This window comes from Triplophysa dalaica, chromosome 17, assembly GCF_015846415.1.
Source record: "Triplophysa dalaica isolate WHDGS20190420 chromosome 17, ASM1584641v1, whole genome shotgun sequence".
Taxonomy (NCBI): domain Eukaryota; kingdom Metazoa; phylum Chordata; class Actinopteri; order Cypriniformes; family Nemacheilidae; genus Triplophysa; species Triplophysa dalaica.
The window spans coordinates 9,421,261-9,442,207 of record NC_079558.1 but is presented as its reverse complement, the minus strand read 5'-3'; the positions used below and the strand labels follow the sequence as shown (position 1 = coordinate 9,442,207).

Genomic DNA, 20,947 nt, shown 5'->3' with positions numbered 1-20,947 from the left:
TCTGATTTTGCCAAGTGGTTGATGTCCTCAGGGCAACATATTTTGTTGACCTAAGGACAACATTTTTATAAATAAACCCCCAAACCCTAACCATAACTTAACCCTAAAATCAGAGGGAAATGATAAGTGAAAAACAATGGTTTAGAAGCACCTAATCCTGGCTGGAAGATCAAACTTAAAATAAACTGTATTCCTGATTGGTTGATTTAAATGTTGTCCCAGGGTCAACATGATGTTGACCTAAAGATATTAACCACTTGGCAAAAACAGGAGAGCCACATGTTAAAAATAGCATAATAGATTGTTAGTTTATTTTCAAAAGTTGTCACACTATAGGACACATGCACGGGTTATTTGTCAACTATCCGTATACTGCATGTATACTTGAATCAGGTGTACATAGGTCATGTAGAATCTGAAAACAAAAATGCTCATAATTATTTAAATTCATACATTTGACCTTTGCATCCTAATTGACTTAAACAATTCACCCACAAAAAAAATGATAATGAACAGTTCACCCCCTCAAAATTCTGTCATCATTTACTCACTTGATTTGTTCCAAATCTGTAATTTTCTTTGTTCTTATGAACACAGAGATATTTGGAAGAATGGTTGTAACCACACGCCACCTTTGACTATCATAATAACAGAACAAAGAAATTTGTAAAACAATTCTCCTACTATGGTAGTCATTGGTGGAAAAGAATTGTTTGGTTACAAGCTTTCTTCCAAATATCTGTGTTCATCAGAATATAGAAATCTATACAGATTTGGAACAACTTGAGGGTGAGTAAATGAATGAGTTTCTGCATTAAAGGTATACATTTTATAGTGTATATATATATATATATATATATATTTATCTACTCTACTAAAAAGCTACATTTAACAATTACTTAATATTCACAGAGCAACATTTCTAAACAATTTTCCTTAAAATATTACTAAAAGTTTATTTGTGTTGTCTCTGTGCCCATCAGTCACTTCAGCCTTCTGTGATAAGTGTACATGAAAATGTCAAACAGATTTATAAGGTTGTTCTACATGAAAGTACAAAACACAATTTTTATGATTCCTTTAATAACAAAATGGCACAAGGAATGTAAACCTATGAGCAGAATTGCAGTTTTCTCATCCAGCCGAAAATTAGCAGTGCATTACAGCTACATTAATCATACTTTAACAAGGCCTTTATCAGCAAAAAGATCTTTAAAGGTTATAAATAACAATAGTCCAACAAACCTGTAATGTCACAGTAAAGTTAAAGGTAGCTGTGTGAATGATCCATGAATGTTCTCTTTAACGTAAAATTAAATAAAGAATAAATGAAAACTGCACACAACTGACAACAAAAATTTAATTCAACCTTTATTAATTGTCTTGTTCTTTTTTTAAATTAATTTCTTTTGTAAAATCAGAAACAAAAAACCTGAACACGAGTGATAAAGCCCGCCTTAATTTATAATGATACACAACAACAAAAATAAACAATTGGTAACTTTTTAAGTGTCGCTAAAACACCCATCCAGCTCGGCTTGGTACAATAAGGTTTGGCATGTTTTATGTTTCTGTACGAATGCCTTCAGTTGGTTGCATCTTCTAAAAAATCTTTTTTCTTTATTATTATTGCAATTCAGACAATATATAAAACAAAAAAGGCTGCTAAAACCACAACTTAAGAAATATTAATTAGTGCCAATGTTCTTGAACTTGCTGTCTACAATCACACACGCACACAGCCACGCCTGCATACTCATCATGCACACATAGACATCAAACACCTGAAATAAGCCGTCACTCATACATCTGCTCGCCTCCCTCATCCAGCGCTGATCTTTGTAAATTCACAATGCTTGTTAATCTCTGGCCACCACACATTCATCGATGCCTCGCAAACACTCTGAACGTCACCGCCTCCACCGGGGGACTTCGCTCATGCACGCACAGGCAGAAAGGGCACCTTGTACAGCTAAGTAACATCCAAGTGATCGTCGTTTCGACAACATACTTGATTAAAAAAAAACGAGGTCAGCGTTTGGAAAAAACAAAAAACAAATCTGAATTTCACCATCAATTAAAACGAAAGACAACGAGATACAGTTTGTCAGACATCAGAACAGTGTTTCGAGTAATCTGCATGAAAATGGAGCTGTAACAACATTGTACGATGCATATTTTTGTCCTTGTTTTTTGTGTGTGTCTGGTTTCTCCTTTACAGTGCACACCTGAGTGAGAGCGTCTCAGTATGCGAGCGTGATCACTATGACCTCAAGGTTTAGGATTCATCCAGTTGAGTCAGTATTAAAGTCCAACTGTTTGCTGTCCCGTTCAAGTCTTGCTGTTGAAGTCTTCATTTAAGAGTAAGAAATGGGATGTGTCCGTGTGTGTATATCGGTTGCTATCTGTACTGCCTTACTCGTGTATGACTCTGTATTCCACACGCTGCTCCACCGTTGTTCCCGGCAATGGGCTTTGTTACGGAGCTTGGATTTTGGGGAACAGAGTCTGGAACACTGCTAGGGTAAAAGTGGGCTTTAAACAGTGCGTGTACATTTGTAACCAGTGTTGTCTATCATTTTATCTTAATGCATTTTGCTAGGTTTCATACTGCAAATCTGCTTTCCAGCACTTGCGAGATTAAGTGTTTATCTGCTGTTCGAGTGCTTATCTTTGAACCTCGTCTACAGAGGCGTTACAAACGTATACTAAATACTTGGCCGTACATTTATGCATTCTACACCCATCCGGTGACTGAGGGCATATACAGTATGCACGTAAACTGCCTGTATTGTGATGAATGTTCCTGCGTGTGTTCGAGATAATATAGTAGGATAATGGTTACGTTTATATATCTGTTAGGTATGTGTGCGTACTGTATGTCGATTTTCTGTAAGTGTCTGCATCAGTCAGATAGAGTCTGCTCCTCCTCCCAGCAGGTCTCCAGGCAACAATGCTGCAGGGCTGCTCATCTGGTGCCGATCATCCATGGCTGGAGACCCCCACAGACTGTTGTTTGTATACCCTGCGTTTTGTATACCCCCTCCCCACAAGCCGGCTCTGCCGGGATCAACCCCCGCATTGCCGCCCACGCTGTTGCTGCTCCACGGGGCGAAAATGCTTATGCCCGCTCCCTGGGCAGATGCTGGGTCAGGGAAGCTGCCCGATCCGTCCAAATTCTGCCAGGTAGAGGGCCCAGTCCCGCCGCTGCTGTTAATTCCTGCTGTTGAACTTCCGGCTCGTTCTCTCTCGCCACCCCCAACGCTGATGGTACCCACTGCGCCGGCCCCAGATGAACCGGCCATAACCGCTGGCCCGGAAATAGCTGCACCGGCTCCGCTGTTGCTTCCAGCCGCTGCAGCCTGGGAATGTGCAAAATAACGAGCGACTTCCTCTTCGCTTACAAACTCCGCCAGGATTGTGGTATTGCCCAAAACACACCTGGTAAGAAAAATAATAAAAATTAAGCTTTGTGTTTTATTAGTAGACACATGTGTTACCTGGAAAAATTGACTTGTGACCTTGAAAATGCTAGCATCATATTGTAGCAGACTATTTGAAATGGTTCTGGGTCAAGGATTGGTAAACACTTACATGTGAAGTGCGCTCTGGGCTTTGGCTGCTTCTTGGCGAGTACTGTAGCGAATCAGAGCACTACCTTGGGTCAGACCAAGGTGAAAGGTCAACAACGGTCCGTGCTGCATACATATAGTCCTCAAGGTGGAGCCATCAATCTAGAGAGTTAACAAGAAACAAATACATTTGAAAAACTATTGTGAAATTATTACAGAATGTATTCTTTTCTAAACATCACAGAGAATGCGTACCTGAGGGGTAAGATTACTTAGCACTAGCCAGCAGCTCCCCCTAGAGGCTCCTCCATCACTCCATGCAGATCCTACAACACGGATTAAGAGAAAATGTATCATGCTTTGATCGTTTTCAAATGCCCTGAAAATTTGTCTCTTGACAACCACAAAACCTAATGTTTAAATAGGGTCAAACTTGTGATGTTTGGTGACGGAACATTGTTTTCGTTTTACAGCAGGATACTTTTACTTTTACATTTGACTTTTGGAAATCTGTAGTTTTTTACCTTATATTAAATGTTTCATTGGCGCCTGGCCTGAAGTTAGCTACCGGTTTGTTTTTGTTGAACGGTCTGGCTAGTGGCTTATAATAAATGAATATTTAATTTTATAATGATCGTATTAAATAAACAATTTGTTAAATGGGTCGTGTAACTGTCGCATTTACGGTTAGCCAAGTAACTGTTTATCTAGTAACCAAAAATAGCTAGATAAACTTGCAATCCTAGTGTAATTTGCTTTTATTTATTTTGCTTGTCCCTTTTGACAGTACTTGAAAAATATACCACAGACATGTGATATTGCCGCAATTATAGAATGACCCTTGTTGTTTGTAAGGTGTTCGATTACCAGGCCCAAATCTGGTTTCCTGGCTGCCTCCAGAGCCTCCCCATCCTCTACCCAATCGTGGGCCTCCTGCCGCCCAGGGAGACGCGGAGGGCTGTTTATGATGGGTCAGTCCAGGAGGTGGGCGTGGCAGATGAGAGCTGTTGCGATTGGTCTTCCAAGGCTTGTTGTGTCCTATAGGCTCAGGTGGCCAGCTGGGCTTGTAGTCCTTAGCTGTGGAACACAAACTTAATTGAGGACAGATGCTTAAAGTATTCCACGTCTTTCTTCAAATCAAAAAGGAAATTGTGAACATTAGGAATAGATAAAAAGTGCTTGTGTACCTTGGTTGTGTGCATTGTTGAGGGGGCTCTCTGAGGCACTGTAGGGCCAGGCACCAGGTGAAGGCAGCAAGGTGTTGAGGGTGGGATTTGATTCTGTTCCAGAAATGCAAAACATGAGACTTATTTGGAAGTATTTACATGAACATGTAAATTACTTCCAAAATGTAAAGCTTAAGACTGCTGTGTGTCTTTACACTGGAGACTAAAACAAGAGATCATGGTTACCACCATTTTAATACGTCTAAAGATTGATTACATTTGTCATGGAATCAAAATGATCAATTCTTATTTTTATTGCAGTGTTATATATATATATTAATTATTTGTGTGGGTTCTTACTTTTTGCAATTCGTGTTTAATTAAATAAAAAATCAGAAACTTTCCCTCCTCTTATAAACGACATTGCTGCGTGACTGCGGCCTGAGGGCGGGACTAAACTAACTTTCAAATAGCAATGCTTCCAACACTCCGATCAATTCTGAAAGGTGGAAATCGACCCCCACCCTACATTTTTTCCCTCATTCAAGAATCTACATTTAGACATACGTCAGGATTAAAAAAAAAAACTATTGCAATTATGGTTTCATGGTGACTTCAAAAACTTTCCTAAATGCTTTGAATTATTTTCCAGCTGCACTGGATTTGTTCATTTTTTTATTTTAGTGGCTTTTTATAAAAAATCTTTACATTTAGGAAAAAGAGTGTCCTCGTAGTGAATGTAGGGAGCCCGTACCGGTGTTGTCTCTTAGCAGTTGGTGTTCTGTGTCATTGAGGCTTGACATAGATGAGCTCAGCATACTTCCAGGAGTCATGTAGGGATCAGATTCAGGGTCCACACTCGGAATTCCTTTCCAAGGCACTCCTGGTTGAAACTCTGAAATAAAAAGATCAGATTTAAGTGCATCATTAAGGTATTACAATGTAAATAAGAAAAGCAAAATATGTATTCTGCCTTTTACCGTCTGACTTTGAAATGCAGTGTACAAACAATGCATCTAAAAATTCCTGTTTACCTGGAGGCCAGCTGGACGTGCCAGTCTTGGTGCCCATTTTGTTCCCAGGACTTCTGTGCCAGTGATCTGAAGGCCCTTGTGAAGGCACGCCCAAACCCTCACCTCCCAGCAGCTCATACTGGGAATACGGGGAACTACCACTCATTTTGAGAGGAGCAGCGATGGGACCTGTGCGACATACAAACACAAAACCAGTTAATCACAGAGACTATCAATCTTGTTGCATGCTGTCTTTGAAAAAGAAAGTCCTCTCACCATTTTTATGAAGAGTGCTTTCAGGAGGGGAGGGGGCCTGCGAGTGCACTTCCATCATCCTTTTAAAACGAGACTGTTGGCCTCCAGTGTCCTTAAGCCCACCAGGGCCACCAACCATGGGACCGAGTTCAAGACCGGAGAGGCTCACACCAGGTCCAAACCCTTCAGGATGCAAAACGGGACCAAATGAGTAATATTAACAAAATGACTAGCAGCGCATTCAATATATGATAGTTAAGCTACAGGAAGTTCTAATGTAACATTCTAAAGAGACTCACCAGAATAAGTGCTTTGTGTTTTCTGATGTAGCTCTGCTACAGAGCCTGCCAAACCGGGGTGTGTCAGGGGGTCCGACATGGGCATCTTTGGGCCCCCAAGGTGAGAAGGAGAGAGTTTGGAGGTGGCCCCCGCGCTTCCCCCCTGCTGTTGTCTCTGCTGCTGAAGAACAGCCATAATCCTGGCAAGCTGGAGTTACAAAACATCAGGTCAGGTTCGACAAAATAGCATAAATTTACCAGGAGCTCCCGTTCATTTCCACAATAACAGATTTAACAAACTTGAATCCTCTCCTATATTGCATGAAGAGATAAATTCTTGCTTGCCCTCTATTATCACATAAAATGCAAATGAGCATTTTCAATCATCATGGATTTTTAATACCTGTTGGGGGTCTGGCTGTTGGCGTATATTTGGCGGGAACTTGCGTTGGTTCTGCAGTAGCTGCTGCTGCTGTTGTTGCTGCTGCTGCTGCTGCGGTTGCAGTAGCAGCTGACAGGCCTGCAAGATCACATGAGTCACAGGGTCAGAAGCAAACAGACGTCAGGGCCGAATGAAGTGGATGAGTCTGTACTTTGGAGATGAAGTACTGTGCTGAAACTCACCAGCTGGAACTGAATGTGAGGGGGGTAGATGCTGCTGAGCATGGCAATGTGCTGTGGCGAAAGCTGGGGAGGAAAGATGCCTCCCCCCACACCTCCACTGGGAGGAGGCTTTAGCACAGGGCCTGGCACCTGAAACAAAATCAATCCTATTATCAAGATTACACTTTTTCTTTAACAAATAACGACCCTGATCTTATTGAGGGCAGTGTTGTACGGTTTCATTCTAGTAAATTTGATTGAACATTTTTATTTCCAATTTAGCTCTAATAGGTAAACAGAGATTTTTATCAAATATTCAATAAAATCCAGATTATAAAACAATAAGGAATTTTCTCGGTAATTTACATTTTGTGCCTGTGGTGACAGGAACTGATGAGGCACTTGCGCTCGTACTGATGGGTTAATGGGCAGCACCCCTGGTTGATGCCTGGACTGTGCCATCCCACCTCCGCTACCAAACAACTGATCACCCCCCTGAAATAAAAGACACTAAATTAGTAACCAGTTGAAAAACCTGTCGATATATAGCACTGCACATGCAAACGTCATTTCAACACTTTCAGATGTAAAAGATGCAACTACCTTCTCATAGTAAGGCCCGGGTTCACAAGCCCCCACCTCTTTGGAACCAGGCGGACGGAAGACGGCTCCTGCGCCCCCTCCACGTCCTCCTTTACGCATGTCTCCGTTGTACTCGCTCAAGCCCATGCCACGCTTCTCTCCTTCCATCTTTTTATCCTGCGGAGGACCGGGGGCCAGATCCAAGGAGCGACCGCTGGGATCCTCTCCCTGTTAGCAATACTTTAAATAAACCTCAGACATCCAAACATATATTTAAAGTGAAATTGAAATCGGTTTAAGTAATTTGCTATATGCTTTTGAATGCTCCCTGAACTCTTTTATCTGATGTTGGGGTGGACGGTATAAACCACAAACTTGAAAATAGGAGTACTTTTATTCAATTTCATTTCATTCAACTTCAAGACTTGAAACAGTACATTTAACAGTCTAAAACAGATATTTCAGAACACAAATTCCGATCAGATGAGTCACATTGGCAGCAAGATATATAAACACACACAGCCGACTGCACAGTTCTACAATAAATGAGGCATGCTGTGATGTTTCTTAGCAACCAAAAACAATGTCAACTTTGCTCAACATAAACGTCTCAACTTGTTTGAGACTCATTAAGCTTTGTACTTTCACATTTTTACATATTTCTTTAATGCACTTATGTAAGTGCCATGAAGTAGTCCAGCTCACAACTCTCTCTTTAGATAAACTTTCACGATCGATACTGTGTGTTTCAATCAGTTCTTACCAGAATCCCCATGTTTGAGAACTGTCTTGTCATTGGATTCATCCAAGAGTCTCCTGAACCCTTTATGGAGCCCTAAATAACATTACAATTAGGGATTTTACACTTAACAGAATCTTATGGAATATCTTATTCCAAAAACAACAGTACAACCGCTTTCAGATGTCTTAACACTGATATACCTTGTTGCCCTTCTTGGGTCCCCAGCCTCCCGAGTTATAGGAAGAGCTGCTGCTTTGGGAACCAGTGCTGTTCCACATAACACTGCTCTCATCATCCTCCTCCCAGCTGGAGTGACGTGGTGAAGCACTGACTGAACCTTCTCCTTCACCCCAACCTTCTTGCATAGACTTTGAACCTGTAAAAGACAAAATTCTTTCTTAAATTTTCTGAATTTATATTCCTTGTTCGGTCACAGGCCAAATATATATATGCAGTAGGTGTGTGACGAGATCTCGTGGCATCTTTACTAAAAGCTGCACCTGTCAGGAAAACAAAGTATCATTTTTGTGCAATTACTGCCTGTCATTTGAGTTTGTGACAAAACATGTAGCAGTGTTTACTGTTTACATATGTTTTATTACTGCATAATATAGTTTATTAAAATAGAATTTGTTTAATAAAGTACAAGATGATTTTATGTCTACATTTTTTGTATTTTTAAGGTGAATAAAATACTATTCCCCTAAATATATCATCATTGAGGATTTCTTTAAAAAAAAGGTTGAAATATCTCGTCTCATCTCGTTCTCGTGAACTCGTCTCGTGGGATATGTGTCTCTTCACAGCCCTAATATGCAGAACAGCAAGATAAAAAAAAAAAACTTGCAACGAAATGATCTAGAGGGCTCACCAGACTTGACTGGATTGGGGGAGGAGTCTCTCCAACCCGACGCCTTGCCAGTGTCTTCAGGATCGCCCCAACCGGTGGGTACCTCTGTGGTCTTGGTCCAAGCTGTAGTACCGTTGTCCACAGATGGACTAGAAGGAGAGCCACTACTACCCCATCCAGCAGGAGCTAAGAGATTAAGAAAACGTGAGGGACGTTTTATTTTTCCACTTATTAACCTCACTGTTCAAATCTTTATGGACCTTTATCACATAGGAATTGAACACCGGAATTGCTCCTCGAAGCAGTGTATTGATTTTTCCAGTCAATAGGCAATCGCCTATTTGACTAAAAGCCTCTTCTAATGAGTGTCTGCAAAATTATTTCAAAATCCAAACATTTTCAGAGACAAGAGAAAAGATATTCTGATGATTACTGTGAACAGATTTGTACAAACTCGACCGAATTTGAAGTTTTAATCCAGCAAAGCTGATCTGTGAACAAATGTGTTAATTTAACCAGTCAGTGCTCCAAATCAGTGATCGGTGTGCTGCAGTGTGATGAATAAGATTAGAATGTGCATTTATTTGTAGTTTGTAGTTGATTTTTCATTGACTTGTCATTTTACTGCATGTAATTCAGAAATACACCAAAATTCATTAATATTCAATGTAGTCGAGCTGTCATCCCGTTTAATCAAATGTATAATATCAATAAATTTCTTTTAGGCAGTTACCATGCATTCAGCTATTTTAAGGACTAACAACGCACGTAAGCAACACTGCGCTTATGAAAAATAACCAAGATCTATACAATACCCATGGTTTTACTACAATAGTATAATACACTTTCACTAAAATAAAACAATGTGTAATATCCTTAATGGGTGTTTATCGGTCATATTCGTTTCAAATGAAATAGGGCCAGAAACAGAAAACATGACTGTAGTAGGTTAGGAAATAAATGTATTTATTATTTAGAATGTGCATTTGGATTGGAAAAATATTTATAGGTATATTTCAGCAAGTCAGAGATAAACATCCTCAGTTTCGAAGCGCACACTGCACACAAACCAGAGCCATTGAGAGAGTTCTGCCACCGGAAGTCCGAAACGCTGGCGCGTCACGTGATTCATGGAGCGTTCAGATATTACCAGGAAGTTTTCCCTTAAAATGCTTTCTTTCATTTTAACATACAGTAAATGACTTTGGTCTTTTAATGGGATAGAAGTTTACTTTAGTTGGTCTGTTTAGTCGCAGCTCCATTAATAACTGGTAACTTCAGGGAATTATTGTAACTGTGAAAAATCTGTTCCATTGGAGTCAAGGGAGAAGACTTAACTCTCTATCTCAATGGCTCTTACACAAACGTACTTCCGGATGTTATTTTAAAAGAAAGGCTCTTCATTTCACAGTATAAATCTCACCCATGCTTTCCTCAATTATTTTGTGTCAAGAAATTGAGAAAACTGAGGTATGGAGGTCGATGTTCAGCTTTAAAGCAGCTGGGTGCTGCAGTAACACCGCTGGTTGGCGGATTCAGCCATTGGTTTTTAACTTTGTTGCTTTGGTATCGAAAAAAGCGATACACTGCTTGGCTTACCGGATACAGGAAATGTGATAAAGGTTCATTTTCAATGCTACAAAAGCTTGATGTGATTTCATGCTACAGGAGTTCCACACAAAAACACACAATCATTATGTTTTTGCACTGTGCCTATTGCGAATATGAAGACAATTATTAATCAAAACTAATCGATTAACCAAACAATAATTAGTCGCAATTAAAAGATTAATCGGGCAAGGTTTGATGAATCGGATAAAATGCAAAAACTTCAAGATTTTTTTTTTGATTTTTGCTCATTTTAACTAAACAAACTCAAAACGGGATATTTATGTTTAAAATGTACTTTCAAAAGTACAAAAGCCACACGTTGAGTTTTCGTAATATAATTTTTTATATTAACATTTTAAATCTTTAATAGAAAACACACATAATCCCGAATAAAGAAACAAAACAAGTATTGAGTTCTACACATTAGGCATGTGCACGACTCTCACTCTTCACTGGATGATATTTGATTGAGTGTATCAAATACTCTGCAAACAAAACAAAAAACAGCCCAAAAAAATGGACAAATACATTTGGCCGAATAAGTTTATTAAAAAGTTACTACATAACCACACAATCAAATAGCAACCAGATAGAGTGAACATGCTGCAGCTTGGAAGCATTTAAGGGGATAGTTAAAAAATGAAAATTCTGTCTTGATTTCCTTGCCCTCAGATTGTTCCAACCCTGTATACATTTCTTTGTTCTGGTAAACACATTAGAAGATGTTTGGAAATATGTCAGATCTCGTCCCACATTGACTCTTGAGATAATATCTCCTTGGTATAAATATCGTCCTTTGTGTTTACCAAAACAAAGAAATTGATGCAGTTTTGGAACAATATGAGGGTGAGTGAATTATGACAGAATTTTCAATTTTGGGCAAACTATCACTTTAAAAGCATTTCTATTTAAACACTGAAAGTGGTGCTCCTGCTACCTGCTACAAACCAGGCCTATGTCTTGTTTTGGACGTTTTTGTAAATGAATCGCATGCAAATTCTCATTTAAAAACACCCATTGCGTGAATTCCCTAATAATGTATTACTTAGAAGCATCTTACCTATTCCTGCCCCCTTGCTGGATGAATGTGTAAGATTTATGTCTCTATTCCCAAGGCCTGTTGGCATTCTTCCAGGCGGCTGCTGTTGCAGAGATGGGGGCCCCTGTTGAGGGGACGCTGATTGTGCCTGGCTGGATGGGGTGTTATTTTTGTCCCACAAGTTGACACTTTTGTGGTTGTAGTTGCTGGGATCACCCCAAGCAGAGGTTCCATCATCTATCTCCATCTTCCTGCTAATGGACTGTGGAGACGGCTCCTCCCAACCACTGGTCTCCAAGTTATCGCTAGGACCACTTGAAAGTTGCTGTATGGGCCCTGAAGTCCACCCTGAACTTTGGGTCTGGGCTGAAGGACCCCCTCGATTTCCCCAACTCCCTTGCATGGCCCCTGTATCCATTGACTGACACTGCTGGGTCTGTGATTGTTGTTGCTGCTGCTGTGCCGGGCCTTTCTGTGAGGCCGATTGGCTGTTTGGCATTTGCGGAGGGAGCATTTTCCCACTCCAGCCTTGTTGAGATTTGCTACCCATGTCTCCACCCACCCTTGAACCTCCTGCTCCCCATGCCCCTCTAGGAGCTCCCTCATCCCAATTACCCCATGTGCCCACATCTGGGTCCCCGCTAGTACCTCCACTACCCTTCCCATCCCCCCAACCACCACTCCCTGATTTTGGCTCATTCTCTCCCCAGTCACTACTTTTTCTCTGTCCCCAATTGCTCGCATCCCCCCTTCCCATTTCTTTTCTACCCCCTGTTCCTTTCTTCTCCTGACTGTCTCCCCAACCACTTGCTGGAGTACCCTGTGTTTCTCCCCACCCGCCAGACACACTCCCTCCTCTGTGTTCTCGCCGCTCATGTCCATCGCTGTCCCAACCTTTCCCATGGCCTTCTGAAGCTCCCCAGCCTCCAGATGGCTTGCCCTGCCCACCAGGTGAATTACTGCCTCCACCTCCAGACTGTAAGACGCCAGGGTTTTGGGTATTGACGCCATAAGGTAGGGGAGGGCCTCGGGTGTGCAAAGAGCTGCTACTGCTGTTGTCCCAGACTTCACCAGGTGAGACAGCTGGTGGTCCATGGATGGAGTTTGAGTTCAAGTTGGCATTCAAAGGTGCACCTTGGAACAGAGAAGAAGGTGCTGGATCAGTAGTAGTAGATGGACCAGGCGAACCAGAGTATGATTGAGTGTGGCCAGGTGCATTCATTGCAGAAGAGGAATTGGCCACTCCTGGTGCTGCTGCAGGTCCTCCTGTCTCCATAGTCCATGCCACATTCTGACGGATTTGGGTCTGACCCCAGCCAGTGTTGGATAGCACTCTGGGATCCAGGTCAGACCGGCTAAGCAGATTCTGTAAGGCCACTTCAGGGTTGGGAGGCTGAAGAGAGCAGTGGTGGCGCTGATTACCACTTCTAGAGTTTCCTCCACCACTGGAGGATGAGGTACCTCCTCCTCCTCCTCTGCTACCCTGGCCTCCCCATTCTTTTGAGTCACCTGCTCCTACATCTCCAACTCCTTTCTGATTGTCCCAAGCCCTTGTCATAGTTGATGGTGTGGAGGAGGAAGTTATCGGGTTGCCAACACTTCCTCCACTGCTGCTGCTGTTACTGCTTGATGCAGCTTTCCTACCTTGATTACTGACAGCTCCAACTGCACTCGAAGCCCCCCAGTCCCCAACCAATGTGTGGTCCCCTCCCCATGCTCCCTGAGATACCCCGGAAGTCTGACTCCCACTGCCTGTTCCCCATGCACTTGCCCCAGTCAAGTTGCTCCGTTCGTCCTGGCCAGTGACACCCCACGCATTTCCCCCTTCAGCAGATACGGAGCTTTCCCCTGCTCCATCCTCCCAAGATTCAGTCCTTGAGGCACCCGTTTTGGAGTTTGCAGGGAAAGGCGGAATTCTCCACAATGATGAGCTGGTGGAGGAGGTTGAGGAAGCAGAGCCATCCCCTCCACCTGTGCTACCAGAGTCCATATCAACCCCCTCTGCCACTCCTGTGTTTTTTGGTCCTGCTCCTGGTTCCAGTGTTGTGTCACCCCACTCTCCACAAGATGGCTCTCTGTCTCTGGATTGCATTTGGTGAAGTTGGTGCTGATGAGAGGCTTGATTCACAGAAAGAGGGTTGCTGGCAGACAAAGATGAACTTTGGAGGGAAGAGGAGCCTCCCTCTGTTGCAACTGCCCCAGCCCCATCCTGTACCAGGGCTGGCCAAGCAGAGGGATTGGCATTAGGATTAAAATTGGCACCTGGAATCCCACAGCTGACACCAAGGGACCCATCAGAGTTCCCTGCAAGAGGGGCAGCTTTGGATATGGGGGGCAATGAGCCTGCTGCTACTGCATTTCCCCCTGTGAGTTCATTGGAGGATGAAGCCCAAACACTACCAGACTGCATACATTCATTAGGTGAACTGGAGGATGTGGGTGGGGAGGAGCTGCCGGAATTGACTCCTTTCCTGCCTCCATTCCCTCCTCCCACAACTTTAGCTTGCTGCTGAAGATGCCTCTCACCCCATGAGGCGCTGCAGTTCAGATTCCCGCTACCATCTGCACATCCGGTACCTGCTGTATCCCCCAGCTTTGAACCATCTCCAGCAGCAATACTGGGCCATTCCTCCAGGTCTGACCGGTCCACTATCACCTTTTCTCTGCCCTGAGAGAGGGGCTGGCTGCCAGAGCTGGCCCCCCACATGGAATTTGCATAATTTGAAGTAGAAGCAGCGATTGATGAGGAGGATGATGAATGGGGCAGTGAGGGAGAAGCTGGACCCACAGGGCCTTGGCTTGACTCTAAAATAAAAAAGCAGAAACCTTCAGGAACTTTTCAACAGGACGTCAAGTGTAAAAAACAACTCGCAAACAGGTAACAAAGCATTAGTAACACGTAATTCAAGAAAAATTATGAAATATCACCGTTAGCTCTGTAATGAGTGTTCAATAGCATATTAGCTCATCTCATATTCACAATATTAAATTTATCTTTGACCTTCAGTCTGATACTTTCCCTTACGATTATTACCTGAGGCAGACGCCACTGTTTCATTGGGGCTATCTCCCCCGCTGTTGCCTCCCCCCAGCAGCATGGAGGACAGTGGTGGCTGGCCCCTCTTCAGTAGCACTTTATGGTCCTGCTGGCAACGGAATCGAGGGGGCACTTCACGAGGCATGTAGCGCTGAGAATTCTGGGTGCCGGGGGAGGGCTGTCCGTTGGCCACCGCCGGCCGCTTAGCATTGTTCCCACCCTGAGGGAGGGCGCCAGCAGCCGGGGTGGCAGCGGATGGGCTTGAAGAGGGGACGGGGCCAGGGCTGGGGGAAGCTGAGATGGTGGTGGCAGGAGACTGTGCAGATGGAGGCTTGGTCAATTCTGGCACTGTGTAGTGGAAAATTTAGGATCAAATGAGAGCAGAACTGCAGAAAAGTTTTCAGGTAAAGGAAGAACAAATAAATAAACACAGTGACATGTGAATTTCATGGTCTGTGTTACCAATTAATAAAATCTCTACAGGCTTCAACAGAAAACTCCATTAGGATAAAATGCATTATAAACAATATAGTTACCTTTATTTTTTTGCTCTACAACCTGGAATAAAAGGTGACAATAGTATTACTATTATTGACCATTGATTCATATTAAAGTGACTGAAAGCACAAAAATGTTGCTTGGTTCATGATGGTTAAGGCTGCAATCCGTAATACATTTTTTGGTTAAAATAAACTACTCAGCAAGTACGTGAACCATCAGTGTCATCTTACTAAGGCTGTGCGATATTTGCAATTCACATGCTCCGTTTCCTCGATGAATTACCGTTAAATGCTGCAACATCCGAAAGCCAGGTGGCGCTCTCACGCAGAAACTAATGTGGAACACAGAAGAAGAACAATCCAGTTCCAGGAAATGACAATAGTCTTATTCCATCGCTTTTCTTCAAACCTTTTCAGGTAATTTCATGATGATAAAGTATATTTATAAGGATGATGTTTGACGAGTGTTGCTTTTCAAATGCAGATTATAAATGACTCAATCTCGTAGTGATTTTAGATTGAGCAGTGCATACTACCATTCAAAGAGCCGTAGTTCTCAGAAACGCTGTGCATAAAACACAGAACCGATTTAGAAATGTATAATTAGTGTGAATCGCGATATATATTGTCCAGCCGTGGCTCTTAATTGAACCCAAATCACAACAGTAAACTAAATATAATGATCTATTATTTGAACGGTCCGTTCAGATTTTACGGGAAACCCTCACATAAAGTACATGAAGTAACCTGCAATTTAATGTTTTAAATAGAAATGGCGATAGAGAGGCAAACACTACGGATTGCAGCTTTAAGCTTTATTTAACCAATAATATCTAGCATTCATGACAGATATGACACAACTAGGAAAGACACCGCAAATGACAAAATTGGAATCTATGTTGATCCCAATATAATTCACAAAGTATGCATATTTATACATTTATGTTATTCATTCATGTCAGATAACCTTTACCTTCTGTGAGGTTTCGCGTTTCCTTTTGTCTTCCTTTTTCCTTTTCTTGTCTTCCATGAACTGCTGTTCCCTTTACTGACACTCCTTTCTAGAAAAGACACACAAAAAAAGATAACACTTATAAATGTCATATTCAAAAACAACACATCCAACTGAATTATTCTTAATGTAATAGCACTTTCAAGTCAAGAATGTTCCGCCTATGCAGGCAATGCCAAAGAGAACCTATATACAGTTTCATAGCGTCTCACATTTAATCTGAATGAAAGGTGCTGCCTTGTTACCTAAAATGCAAAATTATCAAACGCACGAGACACAACAGCGGCACCAAACATACAATCGTAATATAACAAACTGTATTTTGTACATGTAACTTGCTCAATTCTATGTTCTTTAGGTGGATTTAACACGTTGTGCCTTGTAAGTGACATAAAAGCATTAGATTAAATTAGCAGTAACGTTAACGTAATAAAACCATCGTCGTGATCGGAGAAACGAAAGTGTCGTTGCTGTATGACTGTGAGTGAGCCTGCAATTGACAGGGCAGCGCTTTCGTATAGGCGCTACGTTCACCCGCCCATTTCCTCCGGTGCAAAAAGCAATATTCCATGCATTAGCTGTTCTAACGATTCATGCAAAAACAAATATTGCACAACATTCGACGACTTTAATCTCGCCCCATACAAGCAAACTGGTGTGTTTTAGTGATCATGCCAAACTCCGATGGACGTTAAAGTTAGCTAGTTTGTTAGCAAGAAAACACTGATACACATAAACATGAGGTAATTTATTATTTCCCCTCCAGAAGGCACCGATTGCTTACACACGGTATCACGACAAAAAACATCCGAGGGTAAGCAACTGTCAAAGCATGCATTTGATCAAATATGGTTAATGTAATATTACCGAGCGAGGACTACAAGGAAGGATATCTTTCCCGCTTGTACCATGGGGCAAACCCTTATGTTTTAACCATTGAACGCAAGCGTTATGTAGGTCAATATGCAAGGCACTGGTCGAATAAAATTCATAATAATTTCGCCATCGACCGTCGGCGAAACGGAAAGCTAAAGTTGCAAACAAGCAGATGCTAACTAGCTGCCTGGCTAATTTAACTAGCAACGGAGCTACTTGTGTGGCTAACAGATGTCGACGAAAATAAATCTGTTTCACACTCGAACGCTTTAACACCAATGCAGTTATAAATGCAACACGATGTCACGCACAATGTTAAGAAAGAACAATATGCGTTATTTGCTCCATAAAATAAAGAACTTACCTCAGGAATTGCATGCACTGCAGCTAGGGTTCTAGCTACAGCTAAAGTGCTTAAGTGCGAAATTCAGGGTTTTGAGGCAACGTGAAATACAATACTCCATCAAGATCTAATAGCAAGTTATGAAAACACTCCTTCTATAATGCTAGTTTTTAAATATGAAATACGACAATGTAAATGAAAGGCGGAATCTATGTTTAAAGCGCTGTAAAGTCAGTTGGTTGACGGTCGGCCATTTTACTGCTCAGTATGAATGTGTGTCTGGACAGATCTGACGGAAGGGGGGCAGTCGAGGCAGATTTTTGACCTTCAATATTAAAAGTCCAATAACTCATTAATTGGAGGTAACAAAGACGTAAGTTGTCTCTTTTAAATGTTCACATTTTCGTGCAACCTTATCTTATCACGTCAAATTTAACATATATTATTTATGAAGTCTTTGTATCAACTCCGGTATGCATTTTATTTAAATGTCCACATCAGATGCAATGACAGATCATAAAAGACCAGTCCAAATAATATATATACAAGTATATGTTCAAATACAGTCACCCGTCTATTATTGTGTTTAAAAATATAAACATGATTTATTTCAAAAATCTTCAAGGTGCACACCATTACAGAATATTAAGGCTTCATAGGTTTGGCATTGCTGCTTTCATAACCATTCATTTACAACAGACGACATACCCATGTTTGACATGCTGTTTAACAAAGAAATCTAACAAAATATTCATTGTTAAAGTCCCAGTGAAATTGAAAATGACAACTCTTATTTTCTCGTGAAATATTGCAGTGTTTATAGTAAAAGTCTTATCAATTTGGGTCATTCTCTTTTTAAAATTCTTGTAATCCCATAATCTTCAGTTAAGATCTGAAAATGCACTTCCGCCCTGAAATGACTATCCATCTGAATTGACGTAAATCCTCCCCTTCAACTGTCAGTCTGCTGCCAGTTTTATTTCAAATCAATGCAACACTTGTTTTTACACATCCAATCAATTTGCTCTGAAAAACTCAAGCCATGCCCACTAATTTTCTCCTTTGAAATTCCTTTTCCCTCGAAAATGTGTCCGAATACAGAACTAACAAAGATCGCACCTTCCAGTTCACGGGGACTTTAACTCAGAAAAATATGGCCTCACGAAGAAAAGGAGCAAAGAAAATAAAGGTGGAGAATGAAACTGCAATAAAGGAGCATGAACGTCCTGACACAGAACCATCAGATGGCAGCATTAGCGAAGAAAAGCCATTGAAAAGGAAGATAAAGGGGATGAAAAAATACATAGGAGCTCACGTCTCAATATCAGGTTAGTGAATGTGCAGATTTTTGAATTAAGTGTTTTTTGTTGGACATGTTTCAAATGTCCAAACATTATAAAGGAGGAATATGGAAAGCAGTTGAAGCAAGTGTAGCCATAGGAGGTCATGCATTTGCCCTTTTCATGGGCTCCCAGCGCTCCTGGACCAGACCTGCCCTTGATCCAGCTGCTGCAGTCAAATTTCAAGAAGCCTGTGCTCTACATGGATTTGATCCGATACAGATCCTGCCACATGGATCTTATTTGATGAACTGCGGTTCTCCCAAAGAAGGTACAGTAGAGTTAATGCGCTAACTGTAATACCTGAGAGAGAGGATGCTATGTTGAAATGATATAAAACGTTACGGATCTAAAACCGTCGAAAACAACTTTATTTGTATGTAAACATTGCTTGTATTTAAGAATGTCATGTCTTGCGTTGCAGATGTGTTCAGTAAGAGCCAGGCCATGCTTGTGGATGAGCTGAGTCGATGTAGTGCACTGGGCCTCAGTCAGTTTAACTTCCACCCTGGGGCTGCTATTGACTCCAGACCTGAGAAATGCATGGAGAAAATTGCCCAAGCAATTAACCACGCACACCAGCAAACCCCTGCCGTCATTACAGGTCAACTAGAGGCAATTCTGATGTTTAATGCTTCTGAACATCACTGTGGTTGTGTGCGTTCATTGTGTTACCTCACCCTGACATGTGTTAAACATTCTTTTGTTCCCTCTATAGTGCTTGAAAACATGAGTTGTCAAGGCAGCACTGTTGGTGGACAGTTCAGTGAACTGAAAACCATAATAGACAGAGTGCGAGATAAGACACGTGTTGGAGTGTGTCTGGACACTTGTCATGCTTTTGCAGCAGGTACCCTTTAGTACCTCTAGTAGCAGTAACTGATTGAAAACATATTTTGGGTTTCTAAGTGGAAGATGTTACTTTAAAATGTTAATTTGAAACTGTTCTCTGAAGGCTATGACATTTCACCAGAAGGAGGTGTGAAGAACATGCTTGATGAATTTGACCGAGTGGTTGGGTTGAATTATTTGAAAGCACTTCATCTAAATGACTCTAAAGGTATTATTTTATTTTGAACCAATAACATAAACACACATGTAACATGATCAATATTGCTGTTATTGGTTGTATAATGACTTGTATTTGGAATCAACATTATGCTACAAATGTTTCTACTGGCCTCAACCTGAATCAAAAGTAACTTGAATCAACATTGTTTCTTCTGTTATTTTTCTGAAGGAAAATTAGGCTGCCATCTGGACCGGCATGAAGACATTGGCCGCGGCCAAATAGGCATTACTGCTTTCCGAGAAACTGTAAATGAGCCTCGACTGGATAATATCCCTCTGATTTTAGAAACACCTGGTCGGTAAGGTTGAGGATGGAAAATGTTCTGTGAATTATGATGGTGTAACTGCAACAATGAATAATGTCTTTTATTTGGCCCCCTTCTTAGCCCAGGTTTCGAGTATGCAGAACAGATCGAGCTCCTTTACTCGCTTTGTGGAAAAAAGTGAAGAATTAAAGGAGTCAACTGAAGAATTGTCCAAGACATTTATTTTTGTTTAAGTTAAATAAACATTTGAACATTGCCCTGCTTTCTGTCAGCTTCCAGCAGTCCTTTATCTTTCAAATGTTTCTAATTCCAATACAATTATTCCTTTGCTTTTACAATAATTAAAAAAAAAAGATTTTGTCTTGTATTTCTGTATAACCAATTTGAAGTGAATTAATAAAAAAATGATCTTGATAAATGTTATCTTGATAGTGTTGTAATTGAAAGGTTTTTTTCCTTCAAATTAACTCTACAATTGCTATCATCAGAAGAGTTTTGAACTTTAAACATATTTTCTAAAGTTCTGCCGTTAATGACCATAAGAGGGAGCCTGTACCTAGGAAATGAAAAACTGCCTGGAGCATCATCTGGTCAGGTTCCCTAAACCTATGTCTGTCTCAGATGCCTTCACCTAAATGAATCTTGATCTGATTTTTACATTACCCACGATTCCGGTACGCTTTATTATTGAAAATATTATGTTTATTGTACAAAATAGAGCTGAAGGGAACAACCTTCATTTGTTTGCCATCTTCCCCCATGACTCCACGCCCAGCTGCTGAGTCCCCAGA

General features: G+C 41.4%; 2 protein-coding genes across 7 annotated transcripts; one reads left to right on the top strand and one right to left on the bottom strand.

The window, feature by feature from the left end:
- Positions 1–1,346: 1,346 nt before the first annotated feature.
- On the bottom strand, positions 1,347–17,641 carry tnrc6ba (trinucleotide repeat containing adaptor 6Ba). The gene is made up of 21 exons (XM_056770905.1): positions 17,501–17,641; positions 16,222–16,309; positions 15,285–15,306; positions 14,746–15,096; positions 11,733–14,516; positions 9,083–9,247; positions 8,412–8,587; positions 8,233–8,304; positions 7,491–7,697; positions 7,254–7,382; positions 6,909–7,037; positions 6,688–6,804; positions 6,306–6,492; positions 6,028–6,189; positions 5,773–5,940; positions 5,493–5,633; positions 4,760–4,852; positions 4,440–4,649; positions 3,828–3,898; positions 3,595–3,734; positions 1,347–3,441 (listed from the first exon to the last, which is right to left on the bottom strand). The coding sequence occupies exons 2-21, from the start codon at positions 16,276–16,278 to the stop codon at positions 2,910–2,912; spliced, it is 5,913 nt and encodes a 1,970-aa protein (XP_056626883.1). The 5' UTR covers positions 16,279–16,309; positions 17,501–17,641; the 3' UTR covers positions 1,347–2,909.
- Positions 16,789–20,412, top strand: si:ch211-141o9.10 (probable endonuclease 4). 6 transcript variants are annotated; one of them, XM_056770907.1, is made up of 8 exons: positions 16,789–17,003; positions 18,581–18,807; positions 18,881–19,090; positions 19,244–19,423; positions 19,538–19,669; positions 19,775–19,879; positions 20,060–20,185; positions 20,277–20,412. In XM_056770907.1, exons 1-8 carry the CDS (start codon positions 16,999–17,001, stop codon positions 20,387–20,389), a joined length of 1,098 nt encoding a protein of 365 aa, XP_056626885.1. In that variant the 5' UTR covers positions 16,789–16,998; the 3' UTR covers positions 20,390–20,412. The 6 variants fall into 6 exon arrangements, with proteins under 6 accessions (XP_056626885.1, XP_056626886.1, XP_056626888.1 ...); XM_056770908.1 differs by having other exon boundaries at positions 16,791–17,003; positions 20,060–20,189; XM_056770910.1 differs by having other exon boundaries at positions 16,791–17,074.
- Positions 20,413–20,947: the final 535 nt, after the last annotated feature.